Genomic DNA, 18,819 nt, shown 5'->3' on the forward strand with positions numbered 1-18,819 from the left:
TGTTGCACCACACTCCAGTTGTGCAATGCTTTATTTCTTCTCTAAGCTTTCTGATATATACACTTAGTATTCACAATGCTGGTGTTCCATATTGCATATCCTTAGTCAGATCATTCTTATTCGCAGAACTTGAGACTGACTAATACTTTCTCTGTTTTTTTCTTGTTCAGATTCTTCCAACCAGGCCCTGGCTACTCCTCTCCTTAGTCTTCCTCCCAAGAAGAAGTACGTAAAGACAAATCATATGTTGTTGCACATAATAAGAGAAGAAATCCTATTAACACACAATAAAGAGAAAGCTAAAATGCTCCTATCACAAGCTTTCTCACCAATAACATATTTTGTTGTTTATAAGGCTATATCAAGTGTTTAGAAAACATTGTGGCATGTATAAAGTTTAAAAAAACAGCACTGATTTTTGAATAGGCTGCACACCTTGTAACAGAACACATCGCTGATTTTAAAAGTAGAGCATAGCTAGTATTCACCCCTCTAGCATAAGACAAAGCACTTCACTGAGCATAACGCATTCACAGTGTTACCTGTAAATAAATCATTTTCTTTACTATGTGTAAGGGCCATTATAGCAATAAAATGAAATGCTCTCATTTGTTAAAGCATTTAATTTTATCACTAGCTATGTGGCAAAGCTATATGTTTAACTCCACAAGGGGTTTTACCGTTACAGAGCAGAAACTGCTGCTTATGCAATCTCAAGTGCTAGTTACACTGCTTACTTGCATGTCTAGCACTGCTAATTGGATTAGAGTCGTTTCCGCTGACCAGCACGCAGTATTTAATTTTATCACTATAATGGCCCTTTAAGCTTATAAAGCTGAAACAAGCCATATGCCTTAAGCTATGGGCGTCCGCAGAAATTTTTCCTGAGGCTGGGGGGCAATAAGGTATACACACACAAAAACATAATCAAATTTAATCACAAAAGAACCAAATTGAAGTTAACCCAAACGTATAAATCCTAAAACTGCTAACAATACATTACCTAAAGTATGCCAAATAAACATTCTTCTATTTGTGCTATTCCCAAAACTATACCTGTAGGTGTACTCTGCACATAAAGTGTTAACTCAGAGCATATTGCTATTAATGAGTTACATTATTCTTTGCTGCTGTTAATAAGGTGGTGGGAGTAAAAATTCCCCTGCATGGCTCATAGCAGACACACACAGCATGGAGGAGGGTGTGTGACCTCATGCAAAACTTTCTGCCTTTCAGGAAGCTCTCTCCCCACCACGGTACAATGCATGCTGGGAATTCGAGTCCAGATGTGCAATGGCACAATACTGAGAGGGAAATGGTGAACTATAAATTCCAGAATGCTTTGTAACTCCCAGAAGACTGTGCTTCTTCCTCTAAAACAGTGCTACATTCAGAAGGATTAAAAGAAAAAAATAACATTCAATTGTCTTTTTTTCTGCAGTTTGTAAATGCTGTTTAAAGCTACAAGCTTACATTTAGATATTGCCATACTATGTGTAAAGCTAGATCATATTATGTAGTGTTGTTAATGCAGAAAACTGAATAAAGCCTAGAACGCATGATCTTGAGTAATCCATAAATATTCATCACTGCTTATAAAAAATAAAAGAAAAACACAGATATACATGTAAGGCTAAAGCTTCTTTCTCCAACATAGGTGTGTCCGGTCCACGGCGTCATCCTTACTTGTGGGATATTCTCTTCCCCAACAGGAAATGGCAAAGAGCCCAGCAAAGCTGGTCACATGATCCCTCCTAGGCTCCGCCTACCCCAGTCATTCTCTTTGCCGTTGCACAGGCAACATCTCCACGGAGATGGCTAAGAGTTTTTTGGTGTTTAAATGTAGTTTTATTCTTCAATCAAGAGTTTGTTATTTTAAAATAGTGCTGGTATGTACTATTTACTCTGAAACAGAAAAGAGATGAAGATTTCTGTTTGTAAGAGGAAAATGATTTTAGCAACCGTTACTAAAATCGATGGCTGTTTCCACACAGGACTGTTGAGATGAATTAACTTCAGTTGGGGGAAACAGTGGGCAGACTTTTGCTGCTTGAGGTATGACACATTTCTAACAAGACTTGGTAATGCTGGAAGCTGTCATTTTCCCTATGGGAACCGGTAAGCCATTTTCTTAGTTTAGTATAAGAATAAAGGGCTTCACAAGGGCTTTAAAGACTGGTAGACATTTTTCTGGGCTAAAACGATTACTTTATAAGTATATTTAATGGATGTTAACTATAAATAGTTCTTTTAATCTTGGGGATGTATTAAAAAAAACAGCAGGCACTGTATTGGACACCTTTGTCACTGGGGGCCTTTTCTAGTCATAGACAGAGCCTCATTTTCGCGCCACTAATGCGCAGTTGTTTTTGGAAAGCAAGGCATGCAGATGCATGTGTGAGGAGCTAAGAACCACTGAAAAAGCTTATTGAAGGCGTCATTTGGTATCGTATTCCCCTCTGGGCTTGGTTGGGTCTCAGCAAAGCAGATACCAGGGACTGTATAGGGGTTAAATGTAAAAACGGCTCCGGTTCCGTTATTGTAAGAGTTAAAGCTTTCAAATTTGGTGTGCAATACTTTTAAGGCTTTAAGACACTGTGGTGAAATTTTGGTGAATTTTGAACAATTCCTTCATACTTTTTCACATTTTCAGTAATAAAGTGTGTTCAGTTTAAAATTTAAAGTGACAGTAACGGTTTTATTTTAAAACGTTTTTTGTGCTTTGTTATCAAGTTTATGCCTGTTAACATGTCTGAACCATCAGATAGACGATGTTCTGTATGTTTGGAAGCCAAGGTTCCTCCCCATTTAAATATATGTGATGAATGTGACATAGTGTCCAGACAAAGTAGGGACAATGATGCCACTGATAATGATGTTGCCCAAAATGATTCCTCAAGCGAGGGGAGTAAGCATGGTACTGCATCATCCCCTTCTGTGTCTACACCAGTCTTGCCCACACAAGAGGCCCCTAGTACATCTAGTGCGCCAATCCTTCTTACTATGCAACAATTAACGGCTGTAATGGATAATTCTATTAAAAACATTTTGTCCAAAATGCCTACTTATCAGAGAAAGCGCGATTGCTCTGTTTTAGATACTGAAGAGCATGAGGACGCTGATGATAATGGTTCTGACATACCCTCACACCAATCTGAAGGGGCTAGGAGGGAGGTTTTGTCTGAGGGAGAAATTTCAGATTCAGGAAAAATTTCTCAACAAGCTGAACCTGATGTTATTATTTTTAAATTTAAATTGGAACATCTCCGCGCTCTGCTTAAGGAGGTGTTATCTACTCTGGATGATTGTGACAATTTGGTCATTCCAGAGAAATTATGTAAGATGGACAAGTTCCTAGAGGTCCCGGTGCCCCCCGATGCTTTTCCTATACCCAAGCGGGTGGCGGACATTGTAAATAAGGAATGGGATAGGCCCGGCATACCTTTTGTTCCTCCCCCTATATTTAAAAAATTATTTCCTATGGTCGACCCCAGAAAGGACTTATGGCAGACAGTCCCCAAGGTCGAGGGGGCGGTTTCTACTCTAAACAAACGCACTACTATCCCTATAGAAGATAGTTGTGCTTTCAAAGATCCTATGGATAAAAAATTAGAGGGTTTGCTTAAAAAGATGTTTGTTCAGCAAGGTTACCTTCTACAACCAATTTCATGCATTGTTCCTGTCACTACAGCAGCGTGTTTCTGGTTCGAAGAACTAGAAAAGTCGCTCAATAAAGACTCTTCGTATGAGGAGGTTATGGACAGAGTTCAAGCACTTAAATTGGCTAACTCTTTTATCTTAGACGCCACTTTGCAATTAGCTAGATTAGCGGCGAAAAATTCAGGTTTTGCTATTGTGGCGCGCAGAGCGCTTTGACTAAAGTCTTGGTCAGCGGATGTGTCCTCCAAGAACAAATTGCTTAACATCCCTTTCAAAGGTAAAACGCTATTTGGCCCTGACTTGAAAGAGATTATTTCAGACATCACTGGGGGAAAGGGCCACGCCCTTCCTCAGGATAGGTCTTTTAAGGCTAAAAATAAGCCAACTTTTCGTCCCTTTCGCAGAAACGGACCAGCCTCAAATTCTACACCCTCTAAGCAAGAGGGTAATAGTTCTCAAACCAAACCAGCCTGGAGACCGATGCAAGGCTGGAACAAGGGTAAGCAGGCCAAGAAACCTGCCACTGCTACTAAAACAGCATGAAGTGTTGGCCCCCGATCCGGGACCGGATCTGGTGGGGGGCAGACTCTCTCTCTTTGCTCAGGCTTGGGCAAGAGATGTTCAGGATCCTTGGGCGCTAGAAATAGTTTCTCAAGGTTATCTCCTGGAATTCAAGGAACTACCCCCAAGGGGGAGGTTCCACAGGTCTCAATTGTCTTCAAACCAAATAAAAAGACAGGCATTCTTAAATTGTGTAGAAGACCTGTTAAGAATGGGAGTGATTCATCCTGTTCCATTAGGAGAACAAGGGATGGGGTTTTACTCCAATCTGTTCATAGTTCCCAAAAAAGAAGGAACGTTCAGACCAATTTTAGATCTCAAGATTCTAAACAAATTTCTCAGGGTTCCATCGTTCAAGATGGAAACCATTCGAACAATTCTTCCTACCATCCAGGAAGGTCAATTCATGACCACGGTGGATTTAAAGGATGCGTATCTACATATTCCTATCCACAAGGAACATCATCGGTTCCTAAGGTTCGCCTTTCTGGACAAGCATTACCAGTTTGTGGCACTTCCATTCGGATTAGCCACTGCTCCAAGGATTTTCACAAAGGTACTAGGGTCCCTTCTAGCGGTGCTAAGACCAAGGGGCATTGCAGTAGTACCTTACTTGGACGACATACTGATTCAAGCGTCGTCTCTGTCAAAAGCAAAGGCTCATACGGACATTGTCCTAGCCTTTCTCAGATCTCACGGGTGGAAAGTGAACATAGAAAAAAGTTCTCTGTCCCCGTCAACAAGTGTTCCCTTCTTGGGAACAATAATAGACTCCTTAGAAATTAAGATTTTTCTGACAGAGGCCAGAAAATCAAAACTTCTAAGCTCTTGTCAAGTACTTCATTCTGTTCTTCTTCCTTCCATAGCGCAGTGCATGGAAGTAATAGGTTTGATGGTTGCGGCAATGGACATAGTTCCTTTTGCACGAATTCATCTAAGACCATTACAACTGTGCATGCTCAGACAGTGGAATGGGGATTATACAGACTTGTCTCCGACGATCCAAGTAGATCAAAGAACCAGAGATTCACTCCGTTGGTGGCTGAACCTGGACAACCTGTCACAGGGAATGAGCTTCCGCAGACCAGAGTGGGTCATTGTCACGACCGACGCCAGTCTGGTGGGCTGGGGCGCGGTCTGGGAACCCCTGAAAGCTCAGGGGCTATGGTCCCGGGAAGAATCTCTTCTCCCGATAAACATTCTGGAACTGCGAGTGATAGTCAATGCTCTCAAAGCTTGGCCTCAACTAGCAAAGGCCAAATTCATAAGGTTTCAATCAGACAACATGACGACTGTTGCATATATCAACCATCAGGGGGGAACAAGGAGTTCCCTGGTGATGGAGGAAGTGACCAAAATAATTCAATGGGCGGAGAATCACTCCTGCCACTTGTCTGCAATCCACATCCCAGGAGTGGAAAATTGGGAAGCGGATTTTCTGAGTCGTCAGACTTTCCATCCGGGGGAGTGGGAACTCCATCCGGAAATCTTTGCCCAAATAACTCAATTATGGGGCATTCCAGACATGGACCTGATGGCGTCTTGTCAGAACTTCAAGGTTCCTTGCTACGGGTCCAGATCCAGGGATCCCAGGGCGACTCTAGTAGATGCACTGATAGCGCCTTGGACCTTCAACCTAGCTTATGTATTCCCACCGTTCCCTCTCATTCCCAGGCTGGTAGCCAGGATCAATCAGGAGAGGGCTTCGGTGATCTTGATAGCTCCTGCGTGGCCACGCAGAACTTGGTATACAGACCTGGTGAATATGTCATCGGCTCCACCATGGAAGCTACCTTTGAGACAGGACCTTCTTGTTCAAGGTCCATTCGAACATCCGAATCTGGCTTCACTCCAACTGACTGCTTGGAGATTGAACGCTTGATTTTATCAAAGCGTGGGTTTTCAGATTCTGTCATTGATACTCTTGTTCAGGCTAGAAAGCCTGTAACTAGGAAAATTTACCATAAAATATGGAAAAAGTATATTTGTTGGTGTGAATCTAAAGGATTCCCATGGAACAAGATAAAAATTCCGAAGATTCTATCCTTTCTACAGGAGGGTTTGGAGAAAGGATTATCTGCAAGTTCTTTGAAGGGACAGATTTCTGCTTTATCTGTTTTACTTCACAAAAAACTGGCAGCTGTGCCAGATGTTCAAGCTTTTGTTCAGGCTCTGGTTAGAATCAAGCCTGTTTACAAACCTTTGACTCCTCCTTGGAGTCTCAATTTAGTTCTTTCAGTTCTTCAAGGGGTTCCGTTTGAACCCTTACATTCCGTAGATATTAAGTTACTATCTTGGAAAGTTTTGTTTTTGGTTGCAATTTCTTCTGCTAGAAGAGTTTCAGAGTTATCTGCTCTGCAGTGTTCTCCTCCTTATCTGGTGTTCCATGCAGATAAGGTGGTTTTGCGTACTAAACCTGGTTTTCTTCCGAAAGTTGTTTCTAACAAAAACATTAACCAGGAGATAGTTGTGCCTTCTTTGTGTCCGAGTCCAGTTTCAAAGAAGGAACGTTTGTTACACAATTTGGATGTAGTTCGAGCTCTAAAATTCTATTTAGAGGCTACAAAGGATTTCAGACAAACATCTTCTTTGTTTGTTGTTTATTCTGGTAAAAGGAGAGGTCAAAAAGCAACTTCTACCTCTCTCTCTTTTTGGCTTAAAAGCATCATCCGTTTGGCTTATGAGACTGCCGGACGGCAGCCTCCTGAAAGAATCACAGCTCACTCCACTAGGGCTGTGGCTTCCACATGGGCCTTCAAGAACGAGGCTTCTGTTGATCAGATATGTAAGGCAGCGACTTGGTCTTCACTGCACACTTTTACCAAATTTTACAAATTTGATACTTTTGCTTCTTCTGAGGCTATTTTTGGGAGAAAGGTTTTGCAAGCCGTGGTGCCTTCCATCTAGGTGACCTGATTTGCTCCCTCCCATCATCCGTGTCCTAAAGCTTTGGTATTGGTTCCCACAAGTAAGGATGACGCCGTGGACCGGACACACCTATGTTGGAGAAAACAGAATTTATGCTTACCTGATAAATTACTTTCTCCAACGGTGTGTCCGGTCCACGGCCCGCCCTGTTTTTTTTTTAATCAGGTCTGATTAATTATTTTCTCTAACTACAGTCACCACGGTATCATATGATTTCTCCTATGCATATTCCTCCTTTACGTCGGTCGAATGACTGGGGTAGGCGGAGCCTAGGAGGGATCATGTGACCAGCTTTGCTGGGCTCTTTGCCATTTCCTGTTGGGGAAGAGAATATCCCACAAGTAAGGATGACGCCGTGGACCGGACACACCGTTGGAGAAAGTAATTTATCAGGTAAGCATAAATTCTGTTTTTGTAAATAATGAACATACCTTGTTGTGCTAGAGTTTGTGGTACTATGCTTTAATTTGCAATAAAGCATATATGTATACATACAGAAAGTGTGCTTGTTATGAGTGAACTAGAGCTCATTTTGATGCCCTCATGGTTAAAAAAAATCTCACTACTTATAAAACTAAAACACATTGTTGTTGGAGACACTGTGGAGAAACAGGAAACTTATGTCATATCTGGTGGTCCTGTCCTCTAATCAAGAATTATTGGACCGAGATCACTAGAAGTATCAACAAAACACTAAAGACCAACATAGAAATCACATTCACAATAATACTTGTCAATGACTTCCCAAAAATCCCATGCCAGTACCGCCAAAAGCTTCTCCAATATATGCTGAACTGTGCTAAATGCTTGATTCCAAGGCTATGGAAAATGCACAAATTCCAACACACTCAGATTGGTTAAAAGAAATAGACCATGTACTCTCACTAGAAATAGACTGTGTACTCTCACTAGAAAAAATATAGAACATTTGCATGAGTAAGCAGGACTTTTTTTTTAGACATAATCTTTATTTGGGAACAAAAAACATTGACTTAGAACAACGAACTAACATGAACGCAATCACGACTGCATAACTAAACCCCAAATCTACAGAAATGACATGAAATAGCACACCCTGCAAAGGATAGAACTCGAAAATAAAGCGAAGATAGGAGATCCCATCACCCCCTATTCCTCTTCCCCTCTCCTACACCCTCCCTCCCCCCCCCACATCCCTTCTAATTCCCCTCTTAATTTTCTTCCTTAATAAGCGAAAAGACTAATAACAAAATGCACCAGGAGGCGGATAAGTACTGTTTTAACCTTTATTATATATACTTTATTATATTCGCTCCGCAGACAACAATGTAATAAAGTGACATAATGTAATATCCTCTTTGTATAGACAACGCACCTGTTGAAATGTAAAACGTATTACTCTACCAGGATACTTATTTCGCTTATATTGTTATTGTACGATATTATGTAAAAAACAATAAAGATTATTTAAAACAAAACTAAAAAAACTAAAACACATTTCCGTACTATGCATAGAGCTAGAACACCCTGTATTACACACAAAGCTAGAACACTGTGTTACATATAAATCTAGAAAACACTGTACCAAGCTGCAACATGATATTCCATTATACTAGTACAATATTGAGCACACTGCTATACATAGATACAAAGCTAGAGCGTAGTGCAAGAATGCAACTATACCCTGTGGTGCCGAAGGAACATCTCTTTTTTACACCCCTAACATACCAGAGTATCCTTGTGGCTTAGGCTTCTTGGACAAAGGCCTTACTCAGGGGGTGGCGCTCTTTGCTGTTTACCCCATAGCACTGTGTATCAAGGGTAATCGTGTAAGGACTCTTCCTGCATTTTAATGATCTGAATCTTTACCTGCGCTGGTTGCAGTTCTGTAGATTGTGTTCTCTATGTTTTTTAGCCATGCTTTAAATACAGACCTGGAATGTCTCACATTGTACATTTCTTGTTATTTGGAAGTGTTGGTTTATAGGTTAGAATTATTTATTCAATCTTGAGCATATTCCTTTGTTCTAAACTATATTTAAAAAATAAATTTACTATCATAGAAATTAAAATAATGTTTTCTCTTGTCATAGAAACCCTTATTATTTTGAGAAGATTTCAGATCCTCTTGATCTCCTTACCATTGAAAAGCAGATACTTATTGGATATTACAAGACAGTTGAAGCATTTGACACAGATATGCTGAAGGTTTTCCGGAATGCAGAGGTAAATCCCTAGTTTTCTAAGCTCCCATATCAGTGGCGATTTTTAGGTTTCTGGAATTCATCACATATTTATTTATTTTTTAACTTCAGAAGTACCATGGGAGGAAATCACAGACTGGGAGAGATGTGTGCAAGCTCAGGAAAGCCTACTACAGTGCCCGGCATGAGGCTGCAGCTCAAATTGACGAAATTGTGGGGGAAACTGCCAGTGAAGCTGACAGCAGTGAGACTTCGCTTTGTGACAAAGATGGCACCCATGAGAAAGACGATGACATAATCAGATGTATTTGTGGTCTCTACAAGGATGAGGGACTTATGATTCAGTGTGAGAAATGCATGGTGAGTGGAAAAGAGTAGGGAAACCCGACTCTATACCAGATATGAAGTGGTGATTGTAAATCATGCAGGTGCCCCTATATGAGAGAGAGAAAATGAGTATCAGAGTATACATCAATGCTGGTGTGTGTGTGTGCACACATACATATGTACATATATAAACACATGTATACATAATACACGCATGCACATATATATATATATATATATATATATATATATATATATATATACACACACAACCTGTGCCCTTTCCAGTCAAACACCTTGACATATACCATACGCCTTTTAAACCCTTTTAAACATTTATTGTCAAGTCGCAGTAAGTTTTTTAGCACTGTTTGTTGTGTACAACACATAACGTTCAACTTGTAATATGAGCAATGCTTAGTGCAGCCACAATATTCATTAAAAGTATTGGGCACACTAAATATTCTCTAGTAAATCTTCTTTACCATGGACTTACAATACCAATTTGCATGCTAAACCTAGCGTGGCCCTGTGATATTGATAACGCACCCTGCTCTTCTGTTTCTATTTAGAGATTGAGAGGGAAGTGTACTACAGAAGATTATTAAATAGCATAATGTATGGTCCTGTGATATGTTTGGAACTGCTGCTATTACTGAGCTTTTTCTTTCTTTCTTTTCAGGGGTTTAGGTAAGGATTTCTAGAGTTTTCTTCTACCGGGTGGCATTATGAAGTAGCCGGGTGGGGGCAGTGTAATATTTTCTATTATATAATTTTCTGCCATCCAAAGCACAAATTAATTCCGTAATTTAACATAAATGTAATTTAATGTTAACTTGTGCAATAAAAAGTGAACATTTTAATTATTTAGCCGGGTGGTTAGTAAAATCTGCCGGGTGGTGCACACGCTAAAAATTTCCTGGGGAGAACACTACTTTCTATATTCAGCCTGCCTCATTGCTGAACTTAAAGGGACATGAAACACAAATTGTCTTCCATGGTTCTGATAGAGCATGCAATTCTAAACAACTTTTTAGTTTACTTCTATTAGCAAATTTTCTTAATTCTCTTGGCATCTTTTTGAAAAGCAGAGACGTGAGCTCAGGAGTGTGGACATATCTGGAGCACTATATGGCAGCAGTTTTGCAATAATATTATCCATTTACAAGAGGACTAGATGGCAGCACTATTTCCTGCCGTGTAGTGCTCCAGACACCTACCTATATATCTCTTCAACCAAGAATACCATGGAAACAATGCAAATTTGATAACATAAGTAAATTGGAAACTTTTTTAAAAATTGTATGCTCTGTCTGAATCACAAAAGAAAGTTTTGGGGCTTTATATCCCTTAAAGTTTTGAAGTTATTGAACCCTACAATGAAACTGAAGTTAACTTCAGCCAGTGTTGCTGATACAGTTAATATAGAAGAAAAAAAAAATCTTTTTTTCTTTCATGTAATTGGCAAGAGTCCATGAGCTAGTGACGTATGGGATATACATTCCTACCAGGAGGGGCAAAGTTTCCCAAACCTCAAAATGCCTATAAATACACCCCTCACCACACCTACAATTCAGTTTTACAAACTTTGCCTCCTATGGAGGTGGTGAAGTAAGTTTGTGCTAGATTTCTACGTTGATATGCGCTCCGCAGCAGGCTGAAGCCCGGTTTTCCTCTCAGAGTGCAGTGAATGTCAGAGGGATGTGAAGAGAGTATTGCCTATTTGAATACCATGGTCTTCATCTAGGGGATCTATTTCATAGGTTCTCTGTTATCGGTCGTAGAGATTTCTTCTCCTACCTCCCTTTTCAGATCGACGATATCCTCTTATATACCATTACCTCTACTGATTCTTGTTTCAGTACTGGTTTGGCTATCTACTATATGTAGATGAGTGTCTTAGGGTAAGTAAGTCTTATTTTATTCATGACACTCTAAGCTATGGTTGGGCACTTTATATGTAAAGTTCTAAATATATGTTTTAAACTTATATTTGCCATGATTCAGGATAATCAGTGTTCCTTCTTTCAGACTGTCAGTTTCATTTTTTGGGAAAAAGCATATGAATAAAATATTTTTTTCTTACCTTAAAATTTTCAATTGACTTTTTTCTTCTAAATTGCAGGCTGTTAGGCTCGCGGGTGCAGAAAATGCTACTATTTATTGCGTCATTTTTGGCGCAAGACTTTTTTGGTGCGAGAATATCGTCATTTCCGGCGTCATAGTTGACGCCGGAAGTTTTCACGTGGTTGCGTCATTTTTGACGCATGTTTGTTGCAGACGTTTTTTGGTGCCAAAAAATGTGGGCGTTATACTTGGCGCCAGTTTTTTTCACATTATTTCAGTCTCACTTTTTAGTTGCTAGAGGCTTGTTTTGTTTTGCATTTTTTTTTTCCCATTCCTGAAACTGTCATTTAAGGAATTTGATAATTTTGCTTTATATGTTGTTTTTTTCTATTACATATTGCAAGATGTCACTACCTGACACTGGATCAGAATCTACTTCTGGAAAGACGCTGCCTGATGTTGGTTCTACCAAAGCTAAGTGCATTTGTTGTAAACTTTTGGTAACTGTTCCTCCGGCTGTAATTTGTTAGTTGTCATGATAAACTATCTAACGCGGATAATATTTCCATTAGTAATAATCCATTACCTGTTGTTGTTCCTTCAACATCTAATGTTCAGGATGTTCCTGTTAATGTAAGAGAATTTGTTTCTAATTCTATTCGGAAGGCTCTGTCTGTTATTCCTCCTTCTAGTAAAAGTAAAAGGTCTTTAAAAACTTCTCATATTTCAGATGAATTTTTAAATGACCGCCATCATTCTGACTTATCAATCTCTGATGAGGATCTATCTGGTTCAGAAGATTCTGCCTCAGATATTGACACTGATAAATCTTCATATTTGTTTAAGATGGAGTTTATTCGTTCTTTACTTAAAGAAGTGTTGATTGCATTAGATATGGAGGAGTTTAGTCCTCTTGATATTAAAACTAATAAGCATTTAAATTCAGCTTTTAAACCTCATGTAGTTATTCCAGAAGTTTTTCCAGTTCCTGATGCTATTTCAGAAGTAATTTCTAGGGAATGGAATAGTCTGGGTACTTCATTTACTCCTTCGCCAAGGTTTAACCCCTTAATGACCACAATGTACCCTGTATGTCACTGGTCGTTTTTTCAGGACATAATAGCACAAGTCTAGCAAGAACACGCTATTAATGCCCTCCCTCCAGCAGGCTTTGTGGAATAGAGCAGTCTCAACGCTGGTGGCAAGACCGCGATATAAAACAATCAAGTCCCAAAAAAAGGCCAACGACATACAGGGTACGTCGCTGGTCCTTAAGGGGTTAAGAAATTGTACCCTTTGCCATCTGATAGATTAGAGTTTTGGGAAAAAATCCCCAAAGTTGATGGGGCTATCTCTACTCTTGCTAAACGTACTACTATTCCTATGGCAGATAGTACTTCTTTTAAGGATCCTTTAGATAGGAAGCTTGAATCCTTTCTAAGGAAGGCTTATTTATGTTCAGGTAATCTTCTTAGACCTGCTATTTCTTTGGCTGATGTTGCTGCAGCTTCCACCTTCTGGTTGGAGGCTTTAGCGCAACAAGTGTTAAAATTCTTCAACATGCTAATAACTTTGTTTGTGATGCCATTTTTTATATCATTAGGATTGATGTGAGGTATATGTCTGAGCTTTATGGCTTAAGTCTTGGAATGCAGATATGACTTCTAAGTCAACGTTGCTTTCTCTTTCTTTCCAAGATAATAAATTATTTGGTTCTCAGTTGGATTCAATAATTTCAACTGTTGGGGGGAAGGGAGCCTTTTTGCCTCAGGACAAAAAATCTAAAGGTAAATATAGGGTTGCTAATCGTTTTCGTTCCTTTCGTCAGAATAAGGAACAGAAGCCTGACCCTTCCCCTAAAGGAACAGTTTCCGTTTGGAAACCTTTTCCAGTCTGGAATAAATCCAAGCCTTTTAGAAAGTCAAAACCAGCTCCCAAATCCGCATGAATTTGCGGCCCTCATTCCAGCACAGCTGGTAGGGGGCAGGTTACGATTTTTCAAAGATGTTTGGACCAATTCGATTCAAAGTCTTTGGATTCAGAACATTGTTTCTCAAGGGTACAAAATAGGTTTCAAGGTAAGACTGCCTGTGAGAAGATTTTTCCTCTCACGCATTCCAGTAAACCGAGTAAAGGCTCAGGCGTTTCTGAAATGTGTTTCAGACCTGGAGTCGGCTGGGGTAATTGTGCCAGTTCCAGATCAGGAACGGGGTCTGGGGTTTTACTCAAATCTGTTCATTGTACCAAAGAAGGAGAATTCTTTCAGACCAGTTCTGGATCTAAAAATATTGAATAGTTATGTAAGGATACCAACATTCAAAATGGTGACTATAAAGTCTATTCTGCCTTTTGTTCAGCAAGGGCATTATATGTCTACAATAGACTTACAGGATGCATATCTTCATATTCCAATTCATCCAGACCACTATCAGTTCCTGAGATTCTCTTTTCTAGACAAGCATTACCAGTTTGTTGCTCTTCCTTTTGGCCTAGCAACAGTTCAAGGATCTTTTCAAAGGTTCTCGGTGCCCTTTTCTCTGTAATCAGAAAACAGGGTATTGCGGTATTGCCTTATTTGGATGATATCTTGGTACTTGCTCAGTCTTTACATTCTGCAGAATCTCATACGAATCAACTTGTGTTGTTTCTTCAAAGACATGGTTGGAGGATCAATTTACCAAAGAGTTCCTTGATTCCTCAGACAAGGGTAACCTTTTTGTGTTCCCAAATAGATTCAGTGTCCATGACTTTGTCTCTAACAGAAAAGAGACGTCTGAAATTGGTTTCATCTTGTCGAATCCTTCAGTCTCAATCATTTCCTTCGGTAGCTTTGTGCATGGAAATTCTAGGTCTCATGACTGCTGCATCGGACGCGATCCCTTTTGCTCGTTTTCACAAGACCTCTCCAGCTTTGTATGCTGAACCAATGATGCAGGGATTATACAAAGATATCACAATTAATATCCTTAAATCCCAATGTTCGATCTTCTCTGACTTGGTGGTTGGATCACCATCGTTTAATTCAAGGGGCCTCTTTTGTTCGTCCAACCTGGACTGTGATCTCAACAGATGCAAGTTTTTTCGGGTTGGGGAGCTGTATGGTAATCTCTGACAGTGCAGGAGGTTTGGAAATCACAGGAGGCGAGATTACCAATCAACATTTTGGAACTCCTTGCGATTTTCAGAGCTCTTCAGTTCTGGCCTCTTCTGAAGAGAGAATTGTTTATTTGTTTTCAGACAGACAATGTCACAACCGTGGCGTATGTCAATCATCAAGGTGGCACTCACAGTCCTCAGGCTATGAAAGAAGTATCTTGGATACTTGTATGGGCGGAATCCAGCTCCTGTCTAATCTCTGCGGTTTACATCCCAGGTATAGACAATTGGGAAGCGGATTATCTCAGTCGCCAGACGTTACATCCGGGCGAATGGTCTCTTCACCCAGAGGTATTTCTTCAGATTGTTCAAATCTGGGGACTTCCAGAAATAGATCTGATGGCTTCTCTTCTAAACAAGAAACTTCCCAGGTGTCTGTCCAGATCCAGGGATCCTCAGGCGGAAGCGGTGGACGCGTTGTCACTTCCTTGGAATTATCAACCTGCTTATATCTTTCCGCCTCAAGTTCTTCTTCCAAAAGGGATTTCCAAAATCCTAATGGAGTGTTTGTTTGTACTGCTGGTGGCTCCAGCATGGCCACACAGGTTTTGGTATGCGGATCTCGTTCGGATGGCCAGACCTTCTATCTCAAGGCCCATTTTTCCATCAGGATCTCAAATCATTAATTTTGAAGGTATGGAGATTGAACGCTTAATACTTAGTCATAGAGGTTTCTCTGATTCAGTGATTAATACTATGTTACAGGCTCGTAAATCTGTGTCTAGAAATATTTATTACCGAGTTTGGAAGTCTTACATTTCTTGGTGTTCTTCTCATAAATTCTTTTGGCATTCTTTTAGAATTCCTAGAATTTTACAGTTTCTTCAGGATGGTTTGGAAATAGGTTTGTCTGCAAGTTCCTTGAAAGGACAAATCTCTGCGCTTTCTGTTCTTTTTCACAGAAAGATTGCTAATCATCCTGATATTCATTGTTTTGTACAGGCTTTGGTTCGTATTAAGCCTGTTATTAAGTCAATCTCTCCTCCTTGGAGTCTTAATTTGGTTCTGAGGGCTTTACAGGCTCCTCCATTTGAACCTATGCATTCTCTGGATATTAAATTACTTTCTTGGAAAGTTTTGTTCATTTTGGCCATCTCTTATGCTAGAAGAGTTTCTGAGTTATCTGCTCTTTCTTGTGAATCTCCTTTTCTGATTTTTCATCAGGATAAGGCGGTGTTGCGGACTTCATTGAATTTTTTACCTAAAGTTGTGAATTCTAAGAACATTGGTAGAGAAATTGTTGTCCCTTCATTGTGTCCTAATACTAAGAATTCTCTGGAGAGATCTTTACATTCTTTGGATATAGTAAGAGCTTTGAAATATTATGTTGAAGCTACTAAAGATTTCAGAAAGACTTCTAGTCTATTTGTTATCTTTTCTGGTTCTAGGAAAGGTCAGAAGGCTTCTGCCATTTCTTTGGCGTCTTGGTTAAAGTCTTTGATTCATCATGCTTATGTGGAGTCGGGTAAATCCCTGCCTCAAAGGATTACGGCTCATTCTACTAGGTCAGTTTCTACTTCCTGGGCTTTTAGGAATGAAGCTTCTGTTGATCAGATTTGCAAAGCAGCAACTTGGTCTTCTTTGCATACTTTTACTAAATTCTACCATTTTTATGTGTTTTCTTCTTCTGAAGCAGTTTTTGGTAGAAAAGTACTTCAGGCAGCTGTTTCAGTTTGATTCTTCTGCTTATAATTTCAGTTTTCTTCATTATAAGATTAAACCTTTTTGATTTGGGTTGTGGATTATTTTTTCAGCGGAATTGGACGTCTTTATTTTATCCCTCCCTCTCTAGTGACTCTTGCGTGGAAGTTCCACATCTTGGGTATCTGCTATCCATAGCTCACTAGCTCATGGACTCTTGCCAATTACATGAAAGAAATCATAATTTATGTAAGAACTTACCTGATAAATTCATTTCTTTCATATTGGCAAGAGTCCATGAGGCCCACCCTTTTTGTGGTGGTTATGATTTTTTTTGTATAAAGCACAATTATTCCAATTCCTTGTTTGATGCTTTTGCTCCTTTCTTATCACCCCACTTCTTGGCTATTCGTTAAACTGAATTGTGGGTGTGGTGAGGGGTGTATTTATAGGCATTTTGAGGTTTGGGAAACTTTGCCCCTCCTGGTAGGAATGTATATCCCATACGTCACTAGCTCATGGACTCTTGCCAATATGAAAGAAATGAATTTATCAGGTAAGTTCTTACATAAATTATGTTTTTTTCTGTCCTAATAGGTGTGGCAACACTGTGACTGCATGGGAGTGACATCTGATGTGGAGCACTACTTGTGTGAGCAGTGTGATAATAGGCCTGTTGACCGTGTAAGTTATTGCATTTTTAACATCTCTATGAAGTTAATTTACACAGAAGCCCTGTTTTGATTATCTGCATACAATGACACCCTACATCATCACCTAGTACTGTGAGCTTGTCCTGTTAATGTATACACCTTCCATTAGCTCACAGTGCTGCACTGTTTATCCTAATACGCTGTATATAGAAAATCACCTTGTAAACACAGCACTACTTTTCTGATTATCTGCAGTCAGAAAACCACCTTACATTAGACACATTAGACACCCAGTGCTGTGCAAATGTGATAATAAATACTCAGGAGGTCCTGACACAGGATGAACAGATGTGACCCTTTGTTTTGCAGGAAGTTCCCATGACACCATGCCCACACTATGCACAGCCTGGTTGTATCTACTATATTTGTCTTCTGCGGGATGAGCTGCTGCTTCGCCAAGGTTTGCAACTATACATATATATTTGTGTGTGTGTTTTTTATATCTGTTTTGTTTGTGTGTGTGTGTGTGCATATCTTCCATTTATTTATTTTCCTTTATTTAATTCTTTTTTTTTTACATTTTCAAAGTCAATAAAAGAAACATTAAAATAAGCAAATAAAAAAGGAAAAATATAAGACTTAAATAAGAAATACAAAATTAGGTACAATATCAAATACTTAGTGAAACAAACAGAGGTATGCGTTAACACTTCACAAAGCCACCTCTGACTATTACACAGTATATTATTAGGCCCCTGGTACACCATATACATGAAAGATATTTTTAATGTAATGTTTACTCTTTGGTTCTCAACGTCTTATTTGTTTTTCACTCTGCTCTTTTTAGGTGACTGTGTATATCTGATGAGAGATAGTCGTCGAACACCTGACGGGCAGCCAGTACGCCAATCATACAGACTTCTTTCACATATCAATCGTCAGAAATTAGACATCTTCCGCATCGAAAAGCTGTGGAAGAATGAAAAGTATGTTTCAAATTTTCTGAAAGTTCAATTTATTTGAGATGCAGTGAATCTTACTATCCAGATTCTTCTTATGTCTCGTTAATAGCATAAAATTCTGCAGAAGCTTTGTGGGTTGTAGTAGAAGCTTAAGTTGATACTGTCCCTCCAAACACCAGTGTTTCTATGCTAGGTTTCTGTTAAGTATCATTTCCCTTCCCACAACCCCAGTCATTCTCTTTGCCTGTGTTGCAAGGAGGTGGTAATGTTTAGGTGTCTGAAAGAAGTTTCTTCAATCAAGATTTTATTATTTTGAAGCAGACCAGGTGAGCTGCCCTGCTGCCATGCAGATGTAAATTCAGGTAAGTGTCTAATTTTATTTTCTGGGCTCAGGAAAATATGGCACTTCAACAGTTAAGTGGGACATGGAATACCAGTAATCCTATTTAGGGTTGAGGATTGAGGTAGGCAGTGGATGCAGGCACTGGGGACTAAAATGTTTCTCCAACATAGGTGTGTCCGGTCCACGGCGTCATCCTTACTTGTGGGATATTCTCTTCCCCAACAGGAAATGGCAAAGAGCCCAGCAAAGCTGGTCACATGATCCCTCCTAGGCTCCGCCTTCCCCAGTCATTCTCTTTGCCGTTGTACAGGCAACATCTCCACGGAGATGGCTTAGAG

The 18,819-nt window shown here is 39.7% G+C and overlaps 1 protein-coding gene across 1 annotated transcript in view; it reads left to right on the forward strand.

Moving 5' to 3' along the window:
• The window catches only part of ASH1L (ASH1 like histone lysine methyltransferase), a 505,039-nt gene that overhangs the window by 364,778 nt on the left and 121,442 nt on the right, over nucleotides 1–18,819 (forward strand). The window contains exons 18-23 of the mRNA XM_053703215.1: nucleotides 171–225; nucleotides 9,222–9,354; nucleotides 9,444–9,692; nucleotides 17,121–17,207; nucleotides 17,546–17,636; nucleotides 18,024–18,162. Of these exons, the coding sequence (XP_053559190.1) occupies nucleotides 171–225; nucleotides 9,222–9,354; nucleotides 9,444–9,692; nucleotides 17,121–17,207; nucleotides 17,546–17,636; nucleotides 18,024–18,162 (754 nt within the window). The remainder of the gene's footprint in view (nucleotides 1–170; nucleotides 226–9,221; nucleotides 9,355–9,443; nucleotides 9,693–17,120; nucleotides 17,208–17,545; nucleotides 17,637–18,023; nucleotides 18,163–18,819) is intronic.

The sequence above is a fragment of the Bombina bombina genome, chromosome 1, assembly GCF_027579735.1.
Source record: "Bombina bombina isolate aBomBom1 chromosome 1, aBomBom1.pri, whole genome shotgun sequence".
Lineage (NCBI taxonomy): Eukaryota > Metazoa > Chordata > Amphibia > Anura > Bombinatoridae > Bombina > Bombina bombina.